The 17,336-nt window shown below is 42.3% G+C and overlaps 2 protein-coding genes across 7 annotated transcripts in view; both read left to right on the forward strand.

The window, feature by feature from the left end:
* Positions 1-2,731, forward strand: part of s100b (S100 calcium binding protein, beta (neural)) — a 10,521-nt gene extending 7,790 nt beyond the window's left edge. The window contains exon 3 of the mRNA XM_084313141.1: positions 2,182-2,731. Coding sequence (XP_084169267.1) covers positions 2,182-2,328 — 147 coding nt within the window. The 3' untranslated portion in view covers positions 2,329-2,731. The remainder of the gene's footprint in view (positions 1-2,181) is intronic.
* A 4,662-nt stretch (positions 2,732-7,393) lies between these two features.
* Positions 7,394-17,336, forward strand: part of LOC311236443 (uncharacterized protein) — a 39,687-nt gene continuing 29,744 nt past the window's right edge. The window contains exons 1-4 of one of the 6 annotated variants that reach the window (XM_084324119.1): positions 7,394-7,506; positions 7,973-8,055; positions 8,401-8,460; positions 10,300-10,372. In XM_084324119.1, the coding sequence (XP_084180245.1) occupies positions 8,413-8,460; positions 10,300-10,372 (121 nt within the window). In that variant the 5' untranslated portion in view covers positions 7,394-7,506; positions 7,973-8,055; positions 8,401-8,412. Of the gene's footprint in view, positions 7,507-7,972; positions 8,056-8,400; positions 8,461-8,502; positions 8,524-10,279; positions 10,373-17,336 lie in introns of those variants that run through there. The other 5 variants (XM_084324122.1, XM_084324120.1, XM_084324121.1 and 2 more) reach the window with 5 other exon arrangements.

A 17,336-nucleotide genomic window follows, 5' to 3' on the forward strand; every position in this document is an offset into this window, starting at 1 on the left:
AAACAACTCTTATATGTTGTGTAGACGTTCGTGTAGATGTGGTGGCCGCTAACGTCACATTTGTTCCTAATGTGTGCTCAGTGTGATGACACGACACAAATAATTATTACTCTTGTGTGTCGTGTCGTTTTGAATTGATTGATTGATTGATTGATTGATTGATTGATTGAAAACTTTATTAACAGATTGCAGAATGGGTACAATACAGTACAGCTCAATACACACAATTGTTAAGGGGATGCAGACCAGAGAAAGACTTTCGTCTTGTTTACATCAGGGTCCCCCATTTTCAATTCATCAGGACATATATGACATACATGACATACAGATAGTCAGTACTGCTACATCTATACATTTATGACATACCAGATTTGCAAATACAGTACTGTTTGTGATACAGAAGGAGTCAGGAAAAGGGAGTATATACATTTGATGTAGAAACTGTACATTGGAGGAGGTTGGGTGGGGGGGGGTTGGGTACACTGGGATATTGACAACCATACTGGGTAATCTACATTGGAGGTGGTTGGGGGGGGGGGGGGGGGGGGGCACACTGTATAAACAAGCAAAACTGTACATTGAGGAGGGGGGGGGGGGGGGGACACTGTACAAACAAACAAAATTGTACATTGGACTATTGACAACCATACTAGGTAAATTACTGTACATTGGCAAAACTGTACATTGAGGGGGGGGGGGGGGGAGACACTGTACAAACAAACAAAATTGTACATTGGACTATTGACAAAACCATACTAGGTAAATGACTGTACATTGGAGGGGGTTGGGTTAGGATATTTACAGGGGCCAGTGTTGAATTGCAGTCTCCCGTAGGTGTCCCTTGAGAGAGGTTTTGAAAGTGGGTAGTGATCCACATTCCTTTACAGCTTTGGGTAGGGCGTTCCACATTGATGTGGCATAATTGCGAAACGTGTTTAGTCCCTTATTTGAGCCGAATCTGGGTTTAACATGATTTGTGGAGCTCCCTCTGGTGTTGTGATCGTGGTATTCACTGACCTTTGGAAGTATTTTGACATGTACATGGGTACCTTGGTCGTGTAGTGTATCTTGTAGACCAGGCCCATTGCAAGTTGCTGTACTCTGTCGTCTACTCTAAGCCATCCTAGGTCGTCATCACATACATACTGAGCACTGAGCACACATTAGGAACAAATGTGACGTTAGCGGCCACCACATCTACACGAACGTCTACACAACATATAAGAGTTGTTTGTAGGTCGGAAATGATGGAATAGATTTACCAACAAAAAAAGGTGTTTAACCTCCTCATACCTTATTAAAAGCGTGGGGCAGGAGCAGCACGGATAACTTGTGCTTCCATTCAAACAGACGGCAACACAACACACGTGACGTCAACTCTCGCTCGCGTGAGACTTCCTCTCTAGATACTCTTCAATACCTGGCCACGGTGCTCCTGGGTCCTAGTGCCTGTCACTGTTTGATGTCACAAAGAAGGGTGTATCCGAAAGCTGCCTACAACATTTGTAACATGTGATGAAAAAGTAAACAAATAATTAACTGTATTAGACACTTGTTAATGATGAATAGGCTTCACTTCAGATTGGCCCCCATGATAGCATCTGCAAATGATTTATAGATGTTTTATGAATGTCTTAACAAATCATTTGTTGAACATGAAAAATAAATGGAGATACTGTATAGTCGTTTTTTTCATATCCATTTTTCAAAGCATCTACAAATGTGTTACTACACATTAAACAACATTATTTAATGATGAACAAATCAAGTACAAACAATGTTGATAATGAGTTATAAATAATGTAGAACTAATCTGTAAATCTTATACAAATATAGTTATAAATGATTTAATAATCATTTATGAATGTATATAAATGGTTTGTTCATGATTAGTTCATTATCCACTAATGCGTTATAAATACTTTGTAAACGGTATACAAATATAGTTATAAATGATTTAATAATCATTTATGAATGTATATAAATGGTTTGTTCATGATTAGTTCATTATCTACAAATACCTTATAAATGTATTATAACAGGGTGTTATTATAAAGTGCTACCAACTAAGGTACAAAATGCTAAAATGAAAAATAAATATCTCTCTCTCTGCCCCCTCTCTCTCCCCCCCCCCCCCCCCCCTCTCTCTGCCCCCTCTCTCCTCCCTCTCCTCCTTGGCAGCATGTGAAGGACCAGGCCACGCTGGACAGCCTGATGGAGAGCCTGGATACGGACGGCGACTCTGAGTGCGACTTCCAAGAGTTCATGACATTCATCACCATGGTGACCATCTGTTGCCATGAGTTCTGTGAACATGAGGACGAGTAGGGAAGGGGGGCAGGTCACACCAGTCAAATGTAGAAGAAGAGAAGGGGGGGTGGGGGGGGCAAGGCTTGTAAATGATAAAACATAGCAACCAACACAGATGCTGTTGACACCTTTCTAGTGGCGATTTGATACTTTCCTTTTCACATATTGGGCCTGTGTTATCCCATTACGTAGGATTCAAATAGGTAGCAAAGAGAGACAGCAGAAAGACACTGGGATTGTCTGGTTTCGGTGACGGCTCACATAGGCTTTAACAGCTCTCTTCACGCGAGGCAGATCTCAAACCGCGTAGTTCCTTCTAATTATGTTAATTTGTCTCGATATGACCACATGTATTTCCACCTGTGGAATCTCGTTCTGTTTGTTTGGATACCAATGATTTGAATTAAATGACGCACCTATGGCAGTGGCATGAGCTGTGATTATTAAAGATGTAACAATCAAATGGAAAATGTTGTCTTACAATTGTTTGCCGCTACTGTACCTCCTTGTTAAGAGAATGACAACAAAATGTCGCTGGAGGAGAGGCTGGCTACTCCAGAGTTGGCCATTTTGCTCTTATGTCACGCTCGGGTTGGGTTGCTTGGGAACAGGGTGGAAAGGAACCCAACCTAAGCGTGACATCAGAGCAAAATGGCTTCCGTGTGAATTGGCCTTTCACTGAGAACCCAGTGGGCTGCCCTCATTTGCCCTCTAGGTGTCAGGGTTGTAGTATGGTAAAACCTGCCAGTAAAACAAATAAAGATCATTGCCAGCACGGAGGAGTGAATGAGATGTTTTAAAGGTCATATCAATCAAAGGAAAACCTGGTATTCAAAGTGTTAACCTTCTGTAGTGTGGTAGTGAAAGGGTTAACCTTCTGTAGTGTGGTAGTGAAAGAGTTAACCTTCTGTAGTGTGGTAGTGAAAGAGTTAACCTTCTGTAGTGTGGTAGTGAACGAGTTAACCTTCTGTAGTGTGGTAGTGAAAGGGTTAACCTTCTGTAGCGTGGTAGTGAAAGAGTTAACCTTCTGTAGTGTGGTAGTGAAAGAGTTAACCTGTAGTGTGGTAGTGAAAGGGTTAACCTTTTGTAGTGTGGTAGTGAAAGAGTTAACCTTATGTAGTGTGGTAGTGAAAGGGTTAACCTTTTGTAGTGTGGTAGTGAACAGGGCCGGACTGGGGAAATAATTCATACCGGGAGATATAGCGTGAAATATAGCCCCAATCAGGCCACTTTTTAAGCGGGGGGTCTGGGGGTCCCCCACCCGGAACATTTTAGTTACAAAGACTTAATTTCCTGTATTCTGGTGAATTTTAGTGCATGTGAATCACAAACTAATGAGCCAACAATTGCTTAGTACAATGTACTGTTATGAACCTCAAATAAAACTGTTGTGGCAATAGCAATGCTACTCTCTCCACCTTCAAAAAAAAAAACATTTTTCTATTTACTATTATAATACAGTTAACCACCTCTCTCCACCTATTCAAACAGAATACTGATGCACTACCCATCAACAGTTAAAATAGCCCTTTACACAAACATTAAATAACAGACCTTTCATTACAATACTATAATAACAGTAGCCACTGCCAGAATAGTGACACATCTATCGCGTGTGGTGAGCACACGCATGCATGCACAACGAAGACAGAAGATTGCGTTGTCTCAATCGCTCAAAGTATGAGCTCACTGACTGAAATTTCCAACAAAAAGCATCAATTGTCAAATAATATTGATCACATTAACTAGACTAGATGTTTTTGAGGAAATTAGAAAGGGAACAACAACTTAACCCTTGTGTCTGATCAGATTCTTATTTTTTTGATAACTTTGCAGTGATTCTGTTTGTAGCCAATGTGGCAAAGGTCTCTAATCTTTGAATTATCTTTGAATTATTTTGACTTTCTCTTTCATAAATTGTTTATTCAACTTCAGCCCCAATCATAACCACCACATATTGTTTTTTGTAATGTCAGATTTAACAACTCCTTTCAGAAAAGTGGGAGTGTGCCATCTGCCATTCCATTCGCCGCCTCCGCTGTCAATCAGTTGTATCGCCTGGTCCCGCCTCCACCTCCATTAATTTTTTTTTTATCTGTGCAGGCCAGGCCACCGGGAAAACTCCCGGTGCTCCCGATGGCCAGTCCGGGCCTGGTAGTGAAAGAGTTAACCTTCTGTAGTGTGGTAGTGAAAGAGTTAACCTTCTGCAGTGTGGTAGTGAAATGGTTAACCTTCTGTAGTGTGGTAGGGAAAGAGTTAACATTCTGTAGTGTGGTAGTGAAAGAGTTAACATTCTGTAGTGTGGTAGTGAAAGAGTTAGTAGGCTAATAATAGGCTACATTTCAACCTAACTCTTTTACAAAAAAAACTATCATGGTAGTTTGATGGTCATTTCAGATTCACCATGGCACCGATGATTGTACACATCATTTACCATGGCACAACTCTGTGGTAAATTATACCATGGTATAATCCAGTTTAAACCATAATACTGATGGCAATATCATGTTAGTGACCAAAAGAAAGTATGGAAGTAACATGGGCGACAGTGGCTCGGTAGGTAGAGGTGGTAATCCAGAGGTTCCCGGTTGGATTCCCGGATTAAAGCGCTATATAAATGCCATGATACTGTGAGACTTTCTTTGTATGGTGTCCTTCAGTACAGACAGCCACCACGGACCACGGCAGGGGTTTAGTTTCCAGCAGGGGTGTAAAAAGTACCCAGAAATTATACTTAAGTGAAAGTATGGGTACCGTCTCAAAATCGTACTGAAGTAAAAGTCAGAGTATCTGGCTAAAAACACACTTGAGTAAAAGTAAAAAAGTTTCTACTTTTAAATGTACTTAAGTACTAAAAAGTTAAAGTAAAAACAATTTTTTATTGCAAGGGATAGACCGGGAGTCTCAAACTCATTCCATCATGGGCCAAGTTTTCATTTGATATGAAATTATTCTTCTGATAGCAGGTGTTTAATCAAAAATCCCCGCTTTCTAGTCTTGCACAAGGACCAATCAGCATGGCTATGGGCGGGTTAATTTTCCATTGATGGGGATTTGATTGGCTGTTTTTAAATAAAGTGCGGCCGCAGGATTAATAACATTAACGTTAGTTCTGCCAGAGAAACAAATATAATTAAAATAGTTGGACCTGTAAGATTTGTACTTTGTACTTTGTAGGTCTGGATTTTAAATGTAAGGAGTAAAAAGTATGTTTTTTTTCTCTGAAATATAATTGAGTAAGAGTACAAGTATACCAACCTAATAATACTCGAGTAAAGTAGAAATCCCCCAAAACAGTACTTAAGTATTGTAACGAAGTACAATTACTCAAGTACTTTACACCCCTGGTTTCCACAGAGTGACCAGTGAGTGTAGCCGGGCTCGTATTGCCATCGCTGCGTTGTGTTAAAGGTCGAGCCCTGTTACTAAAGGATTGCCCCGAGTGAGTCTCAAACCCGGATCTCCCGCACCGCGGGCGACATCGCAGACCACAATACCAAGAGGTGAATTCCCCTTTTTTTTGGTAACATGTCTGCATGCCTTTTATGGGTGGATGAGTTTATTGCAGTACCGCTACGTGCCACAGTCACTTCACAACACTTGAAGTCCATGGTGACTGTGGATATACTCACGGACCTCCATTACATGAGCATGGGTTGACTTTGATATGTAACCTGTGCTGTTTCTATGAGATGAACAGGCGTGGTCTGGATCTTAAGCTTGTAGTATGTACTGTATATATCACATTACACACCACATCACATATATTACATCATACTGTATATCATGGTGTTTCCAAATGAAAGAAATAAGTATCTTGGTGTTTACTTGCAAAAAAAGGAAAATTATGGAAATACTGTTTGGTATCATGGTAAAAAAATAACTGATAATACCACAGTTACTATTTACATTTAGTCATTCAGCTGACGCTTTTATCCAAAATGACTTCCAAGTTCTGTACAACAAGTCAGCAGGAGGGTACAACTCTGGCAGCTGAGGGTCAGTGATACTGTCCGTCAAATTGTGTTGAACTTGGGTGCTACACAGTGCATATACTAGTAGTATAGACATATTAGCATGATAGCTAGTAGTATACGTATAGTAGTAAGGTACATAATAGTAAAAGACAGAAAGAAGGTTATTTATTTATTATAAAAAAATAATAGTATTTATTTAATGTATGCCCAAAAGTGGTACCAGCTCCATACACTTAATTGTGAGCGAGAGAGAGAGAGAGAAGAGAGAGAGAGAGAGAGAGAGAGAGAGGAGAGAGAGAGAGAGAGAGAGAGGAGAGAGAGAGAGAGAGAGAGACAGAGAGAGTGAGTGAATCAGATAGAGAGAGAAGGGAGAGAGAGAGAGGGGGAGAGAGATATAGGGAGAGAGAGAAAGAGAGAGAGAAAGAAAGAGAGAGACAGAGAGAGACAGAGAGAGAGGGAGAGGAGAGAGAGAGTGAGAGAGAGAAGGAGAGAGAGAGAGAGAGAGAGAGAGAGGAGAGATAGAGAGAGAGAGGAGGAGAGAGATAGAGAGAGAGGGAGAGAGAATCAGAGAGAGAGAGGGAGAGAGAGTCAGAGAGAGAGAGGGAGAGAGAGGGAGGAGAGAAAGATAGAGAGAGGGAGAGAGAGTCAGAGAGAGAGAGAGAGAGAGAGAGAGGGGGGTGAGGGAGATAGGGAGAGATAGAGAGAGGGAGAGAGAGAGGGAGAGATAGAGAGAGAGGGGGATAGAGAGATAGCGAGATGATGGGAGGGAGAGAGATTATTACACTGTTATTTATACAATGGACAATGTGTATATCACACCGTACCCCTCAAGGGGGGGGTGTACTGTACAGTTACAGAACTAGATTGTGAGGCTGCCAAGCATCTGTGGCCTATTTGCACTGCGGAGGGGTGGGACCTCTTCCGCCATTGGCCGACTGTTTAACCTCGTTCCCAGCTTTATCTCGGTTCAGAGATGCACTCCGGGAACTGACAGGTCCCCCCGGCAGGCAACAGATGTGGCTCACACCCATTCAAGTGTGTACTAGAGACAAGGGAGGGAGGGAGGGAGGGAGGGAGGGAGGGAGGGAGGGAGGGAGGGAGGGAGGGAGGGGGCCATGCTTAGCGAGCACCAGAACTGTGCTGGTATTAGTAAGTCACCAGTGTATCATCCGTGTGGGTTGAAGACAACTCTTCTTTTGCTTCTTGGAGCTGGGGATTGGTAAGTGTTTGCAATGTTTCATGGTTCCGAATTAAACTATTTGGTGTTTTGTTGTTTGCAATATTGTGGTTGTGTGTGACTTGGACAAGCAAGCTGCAGAATAGAAGTAACTGAGTTACCATATAGTATATTGTATATTATATGGTAACTCAGTTACTTCTATTCTGCATCGAACATTGTACATATGTCTATACTGAACACTGTGACCTCTTTTTTACTTCTAATTTACATGCTATACCATTTTAAAATAGTTGGACCTGCAAGATTTGTACTTTGTACTTTGTAGGACTGCATTTTAAATGTAAGGAGTAAAAAGTATGTTTTTTTTCTCTGAAATATAATTGAGTAAGAGTACAAGTATACCAACCTAATAATACTAGAGTAAAGTACAAATCCCCCAAAACAGTACTTAAGTATTGTAACGAAGTACAATTACTCAAGTACTTTACACCCCTGGTTTCCACAGTGACCAGTGAGTGTAGCCGGGCTCGTATTGCCATCGCTGCGTTGTGTTAAAGGTCGAGCCCTGTTACTAAGGGATTGCCCCGAGTGAGTATTCTGTACTTCTGTATGACAACTATTAAAGAAACTTGAAACTTGAACTTGAAACCTTCTAACACGACAGTGGGAAAGGACACAGTAGACTCTGACTATATGACTATAATATGACTATAATATGACTATAATATGACTATATCATAACTATAACATGACTATAACATAACTATAACATGAATATAACGTGACTATGACATGACTATAACATGCTCACATAACATACAGCAATACTATCTAATTTATATATTTTTTTATCCAGTTTAATCACCTGTACATTGTATATTGCTATTGCACTTTACTGTTACATTTGCATTAACATGCTCAGTGTAATTGCAGGTTCAGTGTATCATGAGCTGGATGCAATCCTACCTGGAGGGGAGAGAGCGGATGGTGGAGGTAAACGGTACCCTATCCCCCCCCTCACAGTAAGCTGTGGTGTTCCACAAGGAAGCATACTAGGTCCGCTACTGTTCCTAATTTATGCAAATGACATGTCTTCAGCTTGTGACTGCAACTTGTTCCTGTTTGCGGACAACTCAGCCCTGCTGGTCTCTGACAAGAACAAGTTACAGGTTGAAAAAACCCTCAGCTCAGAACTAGGCAAAATCTGCATATGGCTTGCTGATAACAAACTATCACTACACATGGGCAAAACAGAGTCCATTCTCTTCAGTTCAAATAACAAACTCAGCAAGACCGACGGCTTCTCAGTTACAGTGGGTGACAATATTGTCACAAGGAAAGAAGATATTACCTACCTGGGTTCCATCCTAGAGGCAAATCTTTCCTGTGACAAAATGGCATCCAATGTAATAAAAAAAGTCAACCAACAAACTCGATTCTTGTACCGGATCTCCTCACTGGTAAACAAGAATACCCTGAAGACTCTGGCAGGAGCACTCATTCAAGGGTACTACGACTATGCTTGCACCTCGGTACCAAAGCACCTCAAAGGCGCTAAAAACAAAATGACAAACATCTCAAAACAAACTGGTCAGACTACTGCTTGACCTTACTCCTAGAACCCACCTCACCCCTGCCCACTTTGACAACCTAGGATGGCTTAGAGTAGAAGACAGAGTACAACAACTTGCAATGGGCCTGGTCTACAAGATACACTACATGACCAAGGTACCCATGTACATGTCAAAATACTTCCCAAAGGTCAGTGAATACCACGATCACAACACCAGAGGGAGCTCCACAAATCATGTTAAACCCAGATTCGGCTCAAACAAGGGACTAAACACGTTTCGCAATTATGCCACATCAATGTGGAACGCCCTACCCAAAGCTGTAAAGGAATGTGAATCACTACCCACTTTCAAAAACACTCTCAAAAAACACCTACGGGAGACTGCAATTCGAAACTGGCCGCTGTAAATGTCCTAACACAACCCCCTCCAATGTACAGTAAATTACCAAGTATGGTCTTGTCAATATTCCAATGTACAGTTTTGCTTGTACAGTGGTACAGTGTCCCCCACCCACCCCTCCTACCCAACATCCCCCCACTCCTACCCAACCTCCCCCCCCCACTCCTATTCAACCCCCCCCCCCCCCCCCCCCCCACCCAACCACCTCCAACGTACAGTCCCCCCCCACCCCCCCCCACCTACCCAACCTCCTCCAATGTACAGTTTCTATGTCAAATGTATATACTTTTTTTCTGGACTCTTTTCGTATCACAAACAGTACTGTATTTGCAAATCTGGTATGTCATAAATGTATAGATGTAGCAGTACTGTCTATCTGTATGTCATGTATGTCATATATGTTACGATGAATTGAAAATGGGGGACCCTGATGTAAACAAGACGAAAGTCTTTCTCTGGTCTGCATCCCCTTAACAATTGTATGTATTGAGCTGTACTGTTATCTGTACATTATCTAAGGTAACATTAAACGTATAGTATAAGCAGTTTGTACATTTGAACAACACTGCAATCTCCTAATGGCTGGTTTGAGGGATCAGGCTCAATTAGAGCCTTGATCTGGTGTCTAGTTGGCCTCTTGAAAAGCCATAATATGTTTGATGTTTCTGGTCCATAACAAGAGCTTCTAAAGGCTTGTATTCTATAATAAATGGATAAACAAACATATTGAACACGTGTCAGTGACATGCTAAGTAACGATTGTGACACCAAGGCGATGTAACGCAGTTATACTAGAATATATGTGTGTTATGCGATTGAGATTGATTGATAGAGGTCAGTATCTTGTTCTCAAACTCAGGTTGATTCCAACATGGAGGCCACCGAGGTCACGACCCAGCGTGCCGTAACACACGTGCACGCCCTCACACCCAGTAAGTGTACTGTAGTACATCATTTCAAACCTTAAAGTGGTTATCCGTAAGATCTTAATTTTTCTGTTTATTGTGGAGACACACCTGTTGGTGGTAAGCGGTCATTTCTGTTGCGTTTCTGCTTTGCACTGACTTGCTTTTCATATTTGAAAATGCATGCTGATGACCGAGCCAGCCTTCTGCTCATTCCAAACTGCGGCTGCTGCCGGTGACGTGAAAACACATCACTTCCTGTGTGCCGGATGATTTTCCGGGAATGTCCTACCAGACGCCAGTGTTTAGAGCAGCCAAGAACAGCAAATGTAAAAATATTCATGAAGTGGTTATAGGTAGAATCACTATTGTGATATATCAGTTGGCAATAGCAAGTGGCAAAATAGACTTAAAATAGATTTATTTAAATGTAGATAACATTCAGCCACTGGATGTCGCACTAGAGCACCAGCTTGTCATTTATCCAATCAGGTGCCTTCCACGTGGGGGAAATGGGAAGTAGGGAGGGGATACATTTCTGCAACATGTAAACAACAACATTCATTTTGGACCGGCAACAAAACATTTTAAGTGATACATTTATTACTCAATATACCCTTTTGGGGGGGGAAAAGCAATACTTTTATTCTGCACCTTTTTAAAAGCTCTGTGGATGTATTATAAAGAAAAAGAGAACTCCACATAAAATGTTATCTATAGCACCTTTAATAAGAAAAGTATGGCGATTATAACTTTTTTGGCATTTTGACAGTTTTTCCTGTTGCATTTAATTGCAGCCAAAAGAGAATCTGTGAACTCCAGTGCCCTGAAAAACACAGCTTTCTAACTTGTGGTCCAGTTGACGAGATCTTGTTGAAAAATGTATTAAAATAATGGCAGATGGTAAAAATACATTACATACATTAGTAGCTACTGTATATATAACTAGTAGGTGGATGTTAGCATTGTGAACATTCATCTTTCAAACGCATGGATACCGTTAGCCAACAAGCCACTTTTAGAGTATTTAAAGGAAAAATTAACATGTGTAAAACGTCTGTCCACCACTGACAGAGTGGCACACACAGATATGTAAATCGACCACAGGTAAAAAGGTACATAATGCACATTATGTTATAGCCATAAGTAATATATTTACGTATTGTATCAAAACTGTAATATGTTACAAATAACTATATCACATATTCAACAAAAATCTTTTTTATTCAGTTTCCAGAAAACGTTTAAGTTTCTCTGCTTGGGAATCGAATCCTAAACTTAACTCTCATTTTATGTCTTAACCATATCCGTTAAGCGAATATAAAAACTAATCTCAACTCTATCTATAATCATAGGTGAGAGCACTCATCTGTGACTGCAATGATTGCTGGTTCAACTCCTGGTTGCGGCGTTTGTTTTGGACTTTTGCCGATACAATACGTAAATATATGAGTTATGGCTATAACATAACTTACATCATGTACCTTTTTTCATGTGGTCGATGAGACAGTTAGAGACACAAACAAACACACAAAGCATATGTACATACAACCATACCACACACACACATGTGAGAGTGAGAGAGTGCACGTAGGGTTAACTGAAGTCTATGACATGTCAGGGAGTGTCTTATCAGCCTGGCCCAGAGGCACAGAGAGGGACTCTAGGAAGGAGAGAGTGTGTGACACCTCCAGACGGCCAGTCGCCGTGGCGATAAGGGCAGATCACTAACGCCTTCCATCCACTTCGCTCCGCTCAACAGCCCTTCCGTCAGCCCTTCCGTCAGCCCCCCCGGAATAGAATGTGTGTTTGAATACCTACGCATGCTTTGTCTTTGAGTTACGGACCAAAGGACTCCAATTCACAAGGCTCTGTTGTCATGTAATACATTTGTATGGGATGTAAAGTTGCCTTTGATCTGAATAAAAACAGGACACACACAGGGTGAATTCATATGAATAATATGTGTTCAGTGCTGGTATAACCCTTTTGTTTGTTACTTATACCAGTGGTTCTCAAACTATGGGTCCTCAGAGGTGTGGGCCAGGTGGGTCGTGGATGAGGGATGAGGGATGAGGGATGAGGGCAACAAGTAGTCAAAATAATATAGCATTACTTAAACGGTATATTCTGTTCACAAATTACCTTTCACTTGGAAAAGTTAGGCTACCTAGATCTCAGTAGTTCACTGCATTTATCTTAGTTGATCAATTTCGATCTTGTTTACGTTTACATTTGGAATTCCACATGCATACAGATCGCACTGATTACATTTACACACAAAAAGCAAGGCACACAATTTGGCAAACACTTCACTTGTTTCTCAACCGCATACAGTATAGGATGTTATGGTGCAGATGTTCATTATCAAAGCAACTCGGGGAGAGACAGGAACAGTTGACGTTTAAATGTGATGCAGTTCCAGGCCTGATGGGAGGGGCTTGAAAGCAGATAATATGTAAGGCCAAAGATGATGTCATGAGGGAGGAGACGGGGGCTCTGGGCTGCACAGACGGACCTCATCCTCCAGAACATCTGGCGACCGACACCCATGTGGAATCATGAGGAGATGATGGGTGGGGTGCGGCCCGCAAAAACAACCAAGATTTGTTGCAGAAGTGAGGAGAAGTGATAAGAAAATGTTTTGTTGAGGAGGATTTGAGTCTCTCTGAGGGTCCAGCCCAGCATTTCAAAGCTCTAACAGAAGAACAACACATTCGTTTTTGTTACTAAATGGAAACAAATGGAGGTGAACGTCAGTGATCCCCCTCTGGGAGGGAGTGACGCACATCTGCCGGTCTCTAAGATTGTTTAAGAACTAGTGCAGTGCTCGTTCAAAACCTGCTCGTTCAAAACCTGCACGTTCAAAACCTGCACGTTCAAAACCTGCTCGTTCAAAACCTGCACGTTCAAAACCTGCCCGTTCAAAACCTGCCCGTTCGTAACCTGCCCGTTCAAAACCTGGCCATTCATAACCTGCCCGTTCGTAACCTGCCCGTTCAAAACCTGGCCGTTCATAACCTGCCCGTTCGTAACCTGCCCGTTCAAAACCTGGCCGTTCATAACCTGCCCGTTCGTAACCTGCCCGTTCAAAACCTGGCCGTTCATAACCTGCCCGTTCGTAACCTGCCTGTTCAAAACCTGGCCGTTCATAACCTGCCCGTTCATAACCTGCCGTTCAAAACCTGGCCGTTCGTAACCTGCCCGTTCAAAACCTGGCCGTTCGTAACATGCCCGTTCAAAACCTAGCCGTTCAAAATATCACGATTCAAAACCTTGCCGTTCAAAACCTGGCCGTTCGTAACCTAGCCGTTCAAAACATCGCCATTAAAAACTTCGCCGTTCAAAACCTGCCCGTTCAAAACCTAGCTGTTCAAAACCTGCCCGTTCAAAACCGCCATTAAAAACTTCGCCGTTCAAAACCTGCCCGTTCAAAACCTGCCCGTTCAAAACCTAGCCGTTCAAAACCTGCCCGTTTAAAACCTGCCCGTTCAAAACCTGGCCATTCATAACCTGCCCGTTCGTAACCTGCCCGTTCAAAACCTGGCCGTTCATAACCTGCCCGTTCGTAACCTGCCCGTTCAAAACCTGGCCGTTCATAACCTGCCCGTTCGTAACCTGCCCGTTCAAAACCTGGCCGTTCATAACCTGCCCGTTCGTAACCTGCCCGTTCAAAACCTGGCCGTTCATAACCTGCCCGTTCGTAACCTGCCCGTTCAAAACCTGGCCGTTCATAACCTGCCCGTTCGTAACCTGCCGTTCAAAACCTGGCCGTTCGTAACCTGCCCGTTCAAAACCTGGCCGTTCGTAACATGCCCGTTCAAAACCTAGCCGTTCAAAATATCACGATTCAAAACCTTGCCGTTCAAAACCTGGCCGTTCGTAACCTAGCCGTTCAAAACATCGCCATTAAAAACTTCGCCGTTCAAAACCTGCCCGTTCAAAACCTGCCCGTTCAAAACCTAGCTGTTCAAAACCTGCCCGTTCAAAACATCGCCATTAAAAACTTCGCCGTTCAAAAGCTGCCCGTTCAAAACCTGCCCGTTCAAAACCTAGCCATTCAAAACCTGCCCGTTTAAAACCTGCCCGTTCAAAACCTAGCTGTTCAAAACATCGCCATTTAAAACCTCGCTGTTCAAAACATCGCCATTCAAAACATCGCCATTCAAAACCTCGCCGTTCAAAACATCGCCATTCAAAACCTAGCCGTTCAAAACATCGCTATTCAAAACCAGCCGATTCAAAACCTAGCTGTTCAAAACCTGCCCGTTCAAAACCTAGCCGTTCAAAACATCGCCATTTAAAACCTCGCCGTTCAAAACATCGCCATTCAAAACATCGCCATTCAAAACCTCGCCGTTCAAAACATCGCCATTCAAAACCTGCCGATTCAAAACCTAGCTGTTCAAAACCTGCCCGTTCAAAACCTAGCCGTTCAAAATCTCACAGTTCAAAACCTCACCGTTCAAAACCTCGCCGTTCAAATCCTCGCCGTTCAAAACCTCGCCGTTCAAAACCTCACCGTTCAAAACCTAGCTGTTCAAAACCTCACCGTTCAAAACCTAGCCATTCAAAACCGTCCCGTTCAAAACCTGGCCGGTCGTAACCTCGCAGTTCAAAACCTACCCATTCAAAACCTGCCCGTTCAAAACCTGCCCGTTCAAAACCTGGCCGTTCAAAACCTGGCCGTTCAAAACCTGGCCGTTCAAAACCTGGCCGTTCAAAACCTGGCCGTTCAAAACCTGCCTGTTCGGAGCGCGTGCCTCTTCAGAACTAGCCTGTTCGGAGCGCGTGCCTCTTCAGAACTAGCTTGGCCTCCTGATGTTCTGATGCAGCAACTCAGCTCCCTGTTCCCTGTTCCCTGTTTCCATCCCCCCTAGGCAAAACAGCTGTGTTCCTTAATAAAGTGCCAATCTCAAAGATTCCCATTTAAATAAATATCTGTTTATCAGTCGCTATCTATTGCCAAATGAGGAACGCAGCGGTGCACGAGCCCATGACTGATGGAAGCCCGGCCTCTGCACCATCACCAAGTATTATGAACTGGGTGTCTGTGGCGACATTCAAGGGAACAGATATTACTTAAAATATGTAAATATTATATGCATATTATCCGTTACATATGTAATATATGTAAATAAAATCGACCACAGGGGAAAAGGAACATAATGTACCTTCTGTTATAGCCAGAACTAATATATTTATGTACTGTATAAAAAATGTGTACGTATTACAAATAAGTACATTACAAAAGCTGTGTGTATCAGGGTGGTGGTAGCAATGAAAAGAGACAGTGAAATGGAGATTGGGACACTTTAAAACCCAGAAAAATAGTGGATATGCTCATTATACTTGCTTCCATCTGTAGTGTGGTAGTGAAAGGGTTAATCATCTGTAGTGTGGTAGTGAAATGTTAACCGTTTGTAGTGTGGTAGTGAAAGGTTAACCTTCTGTAGGTGACTAGGCCTGGAGCGGTGAAAGTAGTAGTGCTGTCTTGTTCTGTGCATTTGAAATTCAGATTGTTGTTTTAAAATGGAGTTAATCTCTTTTTTCACTACCTTAATTTGAAGCTCCAGTCGACTAGAGTAGTTGTGCTGCAATGAAGAGATCAACGTGGCATGAAGCTTTTCCAATTCCACCAACTTGGAGACAACCCTTGCGGAGATTAGATGCAAAGAGAGTAGTGTTACTTCTGATAAAACCCTTAACCAAATTAAAATCAGCTCCTACTATTAATGAGTAATCAGGTAATTTCAGCATAGCTGCAGTGAGTACAGCATAAAAGTTAGCGTCATACAAATTAGGGGCGTAAGAAGAGATCAGCGCAATTTTTCGGTTAGAACATTCTATTTTAGCAATAGTAATTCGACCATCTGCATCAGACCACACCACACAACAGTTTAATATTAAATTTTCGTTCAGCTATTATGGCTACCCCACGGGCCTTGGTGCTAAAAGAAGAAGAACTTATGTTATGGTAAAATGTATTTGCCATTTTTGCATTATCCACCAATAAAAGGTGTGTTTCACTCAGTAAAGCAAGGTCCACTTCCTTCCTTTTTAGCCACGTTAGTACACTTGTGCGTTTATGTGGAATATTGAGACCCCCTGTATTCCAGATAAATATGTTCAAATGAGCCATAGTCTAAAAAGGCTGCAGTATGACTGAGTGTAATTCGTTTGGAGTAGAACACCATAATAGATACATATCCACTTGTTAAGGTCCTATTGAGTTCCGAGCGTGAGCGTGAAAACAAAAATAAAAAAATACTGCAATCCCCCATTCCCTCCCCCCTCCCCCACTTCAAAATACTTGTCCGGTATCTATCAAACATCAGTTGGTCAACCTTGACCGAGCACAGCAACCACAACAACATTATGTATCTTAACCATACTAATAACTTGTAAGGTATATTGTAACAATTTACAAAAAAGGAACAAGGAACAAAAGGAACCCACTTCACTCAACTGAGAGAGGAAATCTATGCAGAGTTCAATGTGAAGTCCAAAGTGCAGACGATAACAACAGGTGCATTAAATTTAAAACACAGTTCGTCTGAGTTGATCTTGAGAAAAGGGCAACATGCGTACCCGTCATTGAGATAACCCAGTGGATACAAACCTTAAGCGTTATCATTCAGCCGGAGCAAAAAGAAGTCATAGTAGACACGTGGCAACGGCAATGTTAGCTAGGAGAGCTGGACATACAGCATGCCTTGAGCTTAGCTTAATCAGGCTCAAGGCCTGTTATCCTGATTCACGTAGGTAGCTCCGCCGAGAGAGGACCATCCCCCTCGACCGGCAGATACGTTAGAACATAGTTTGTTTGAGTGAAACCTGTGAAGCACAGTGCGCCAAGTGCAAACTTGAAAAAAGGCATTATGCATAACAGTCAATGCGAAGTTCAGTGCGAAGTACAATGTTCAGACAATAAAAAGGCAAATGCGTTAAAAAGCACAGGTTGTCTGAATTATACTTGAAAATAGTCAGT

The sequence above is a fragment of the Notolepis coatsorum genome, assembly GCF_963971535.1.
Source record: "Notolepis coatsorum genome assembly, chromosome: 1".
Lineage (NCBI taxonomy): Eukaryota > Metazoa > Chordata > Actinopteri > Aulopiformes > Paralepididae > Notolepis > Notolepis coatsorum.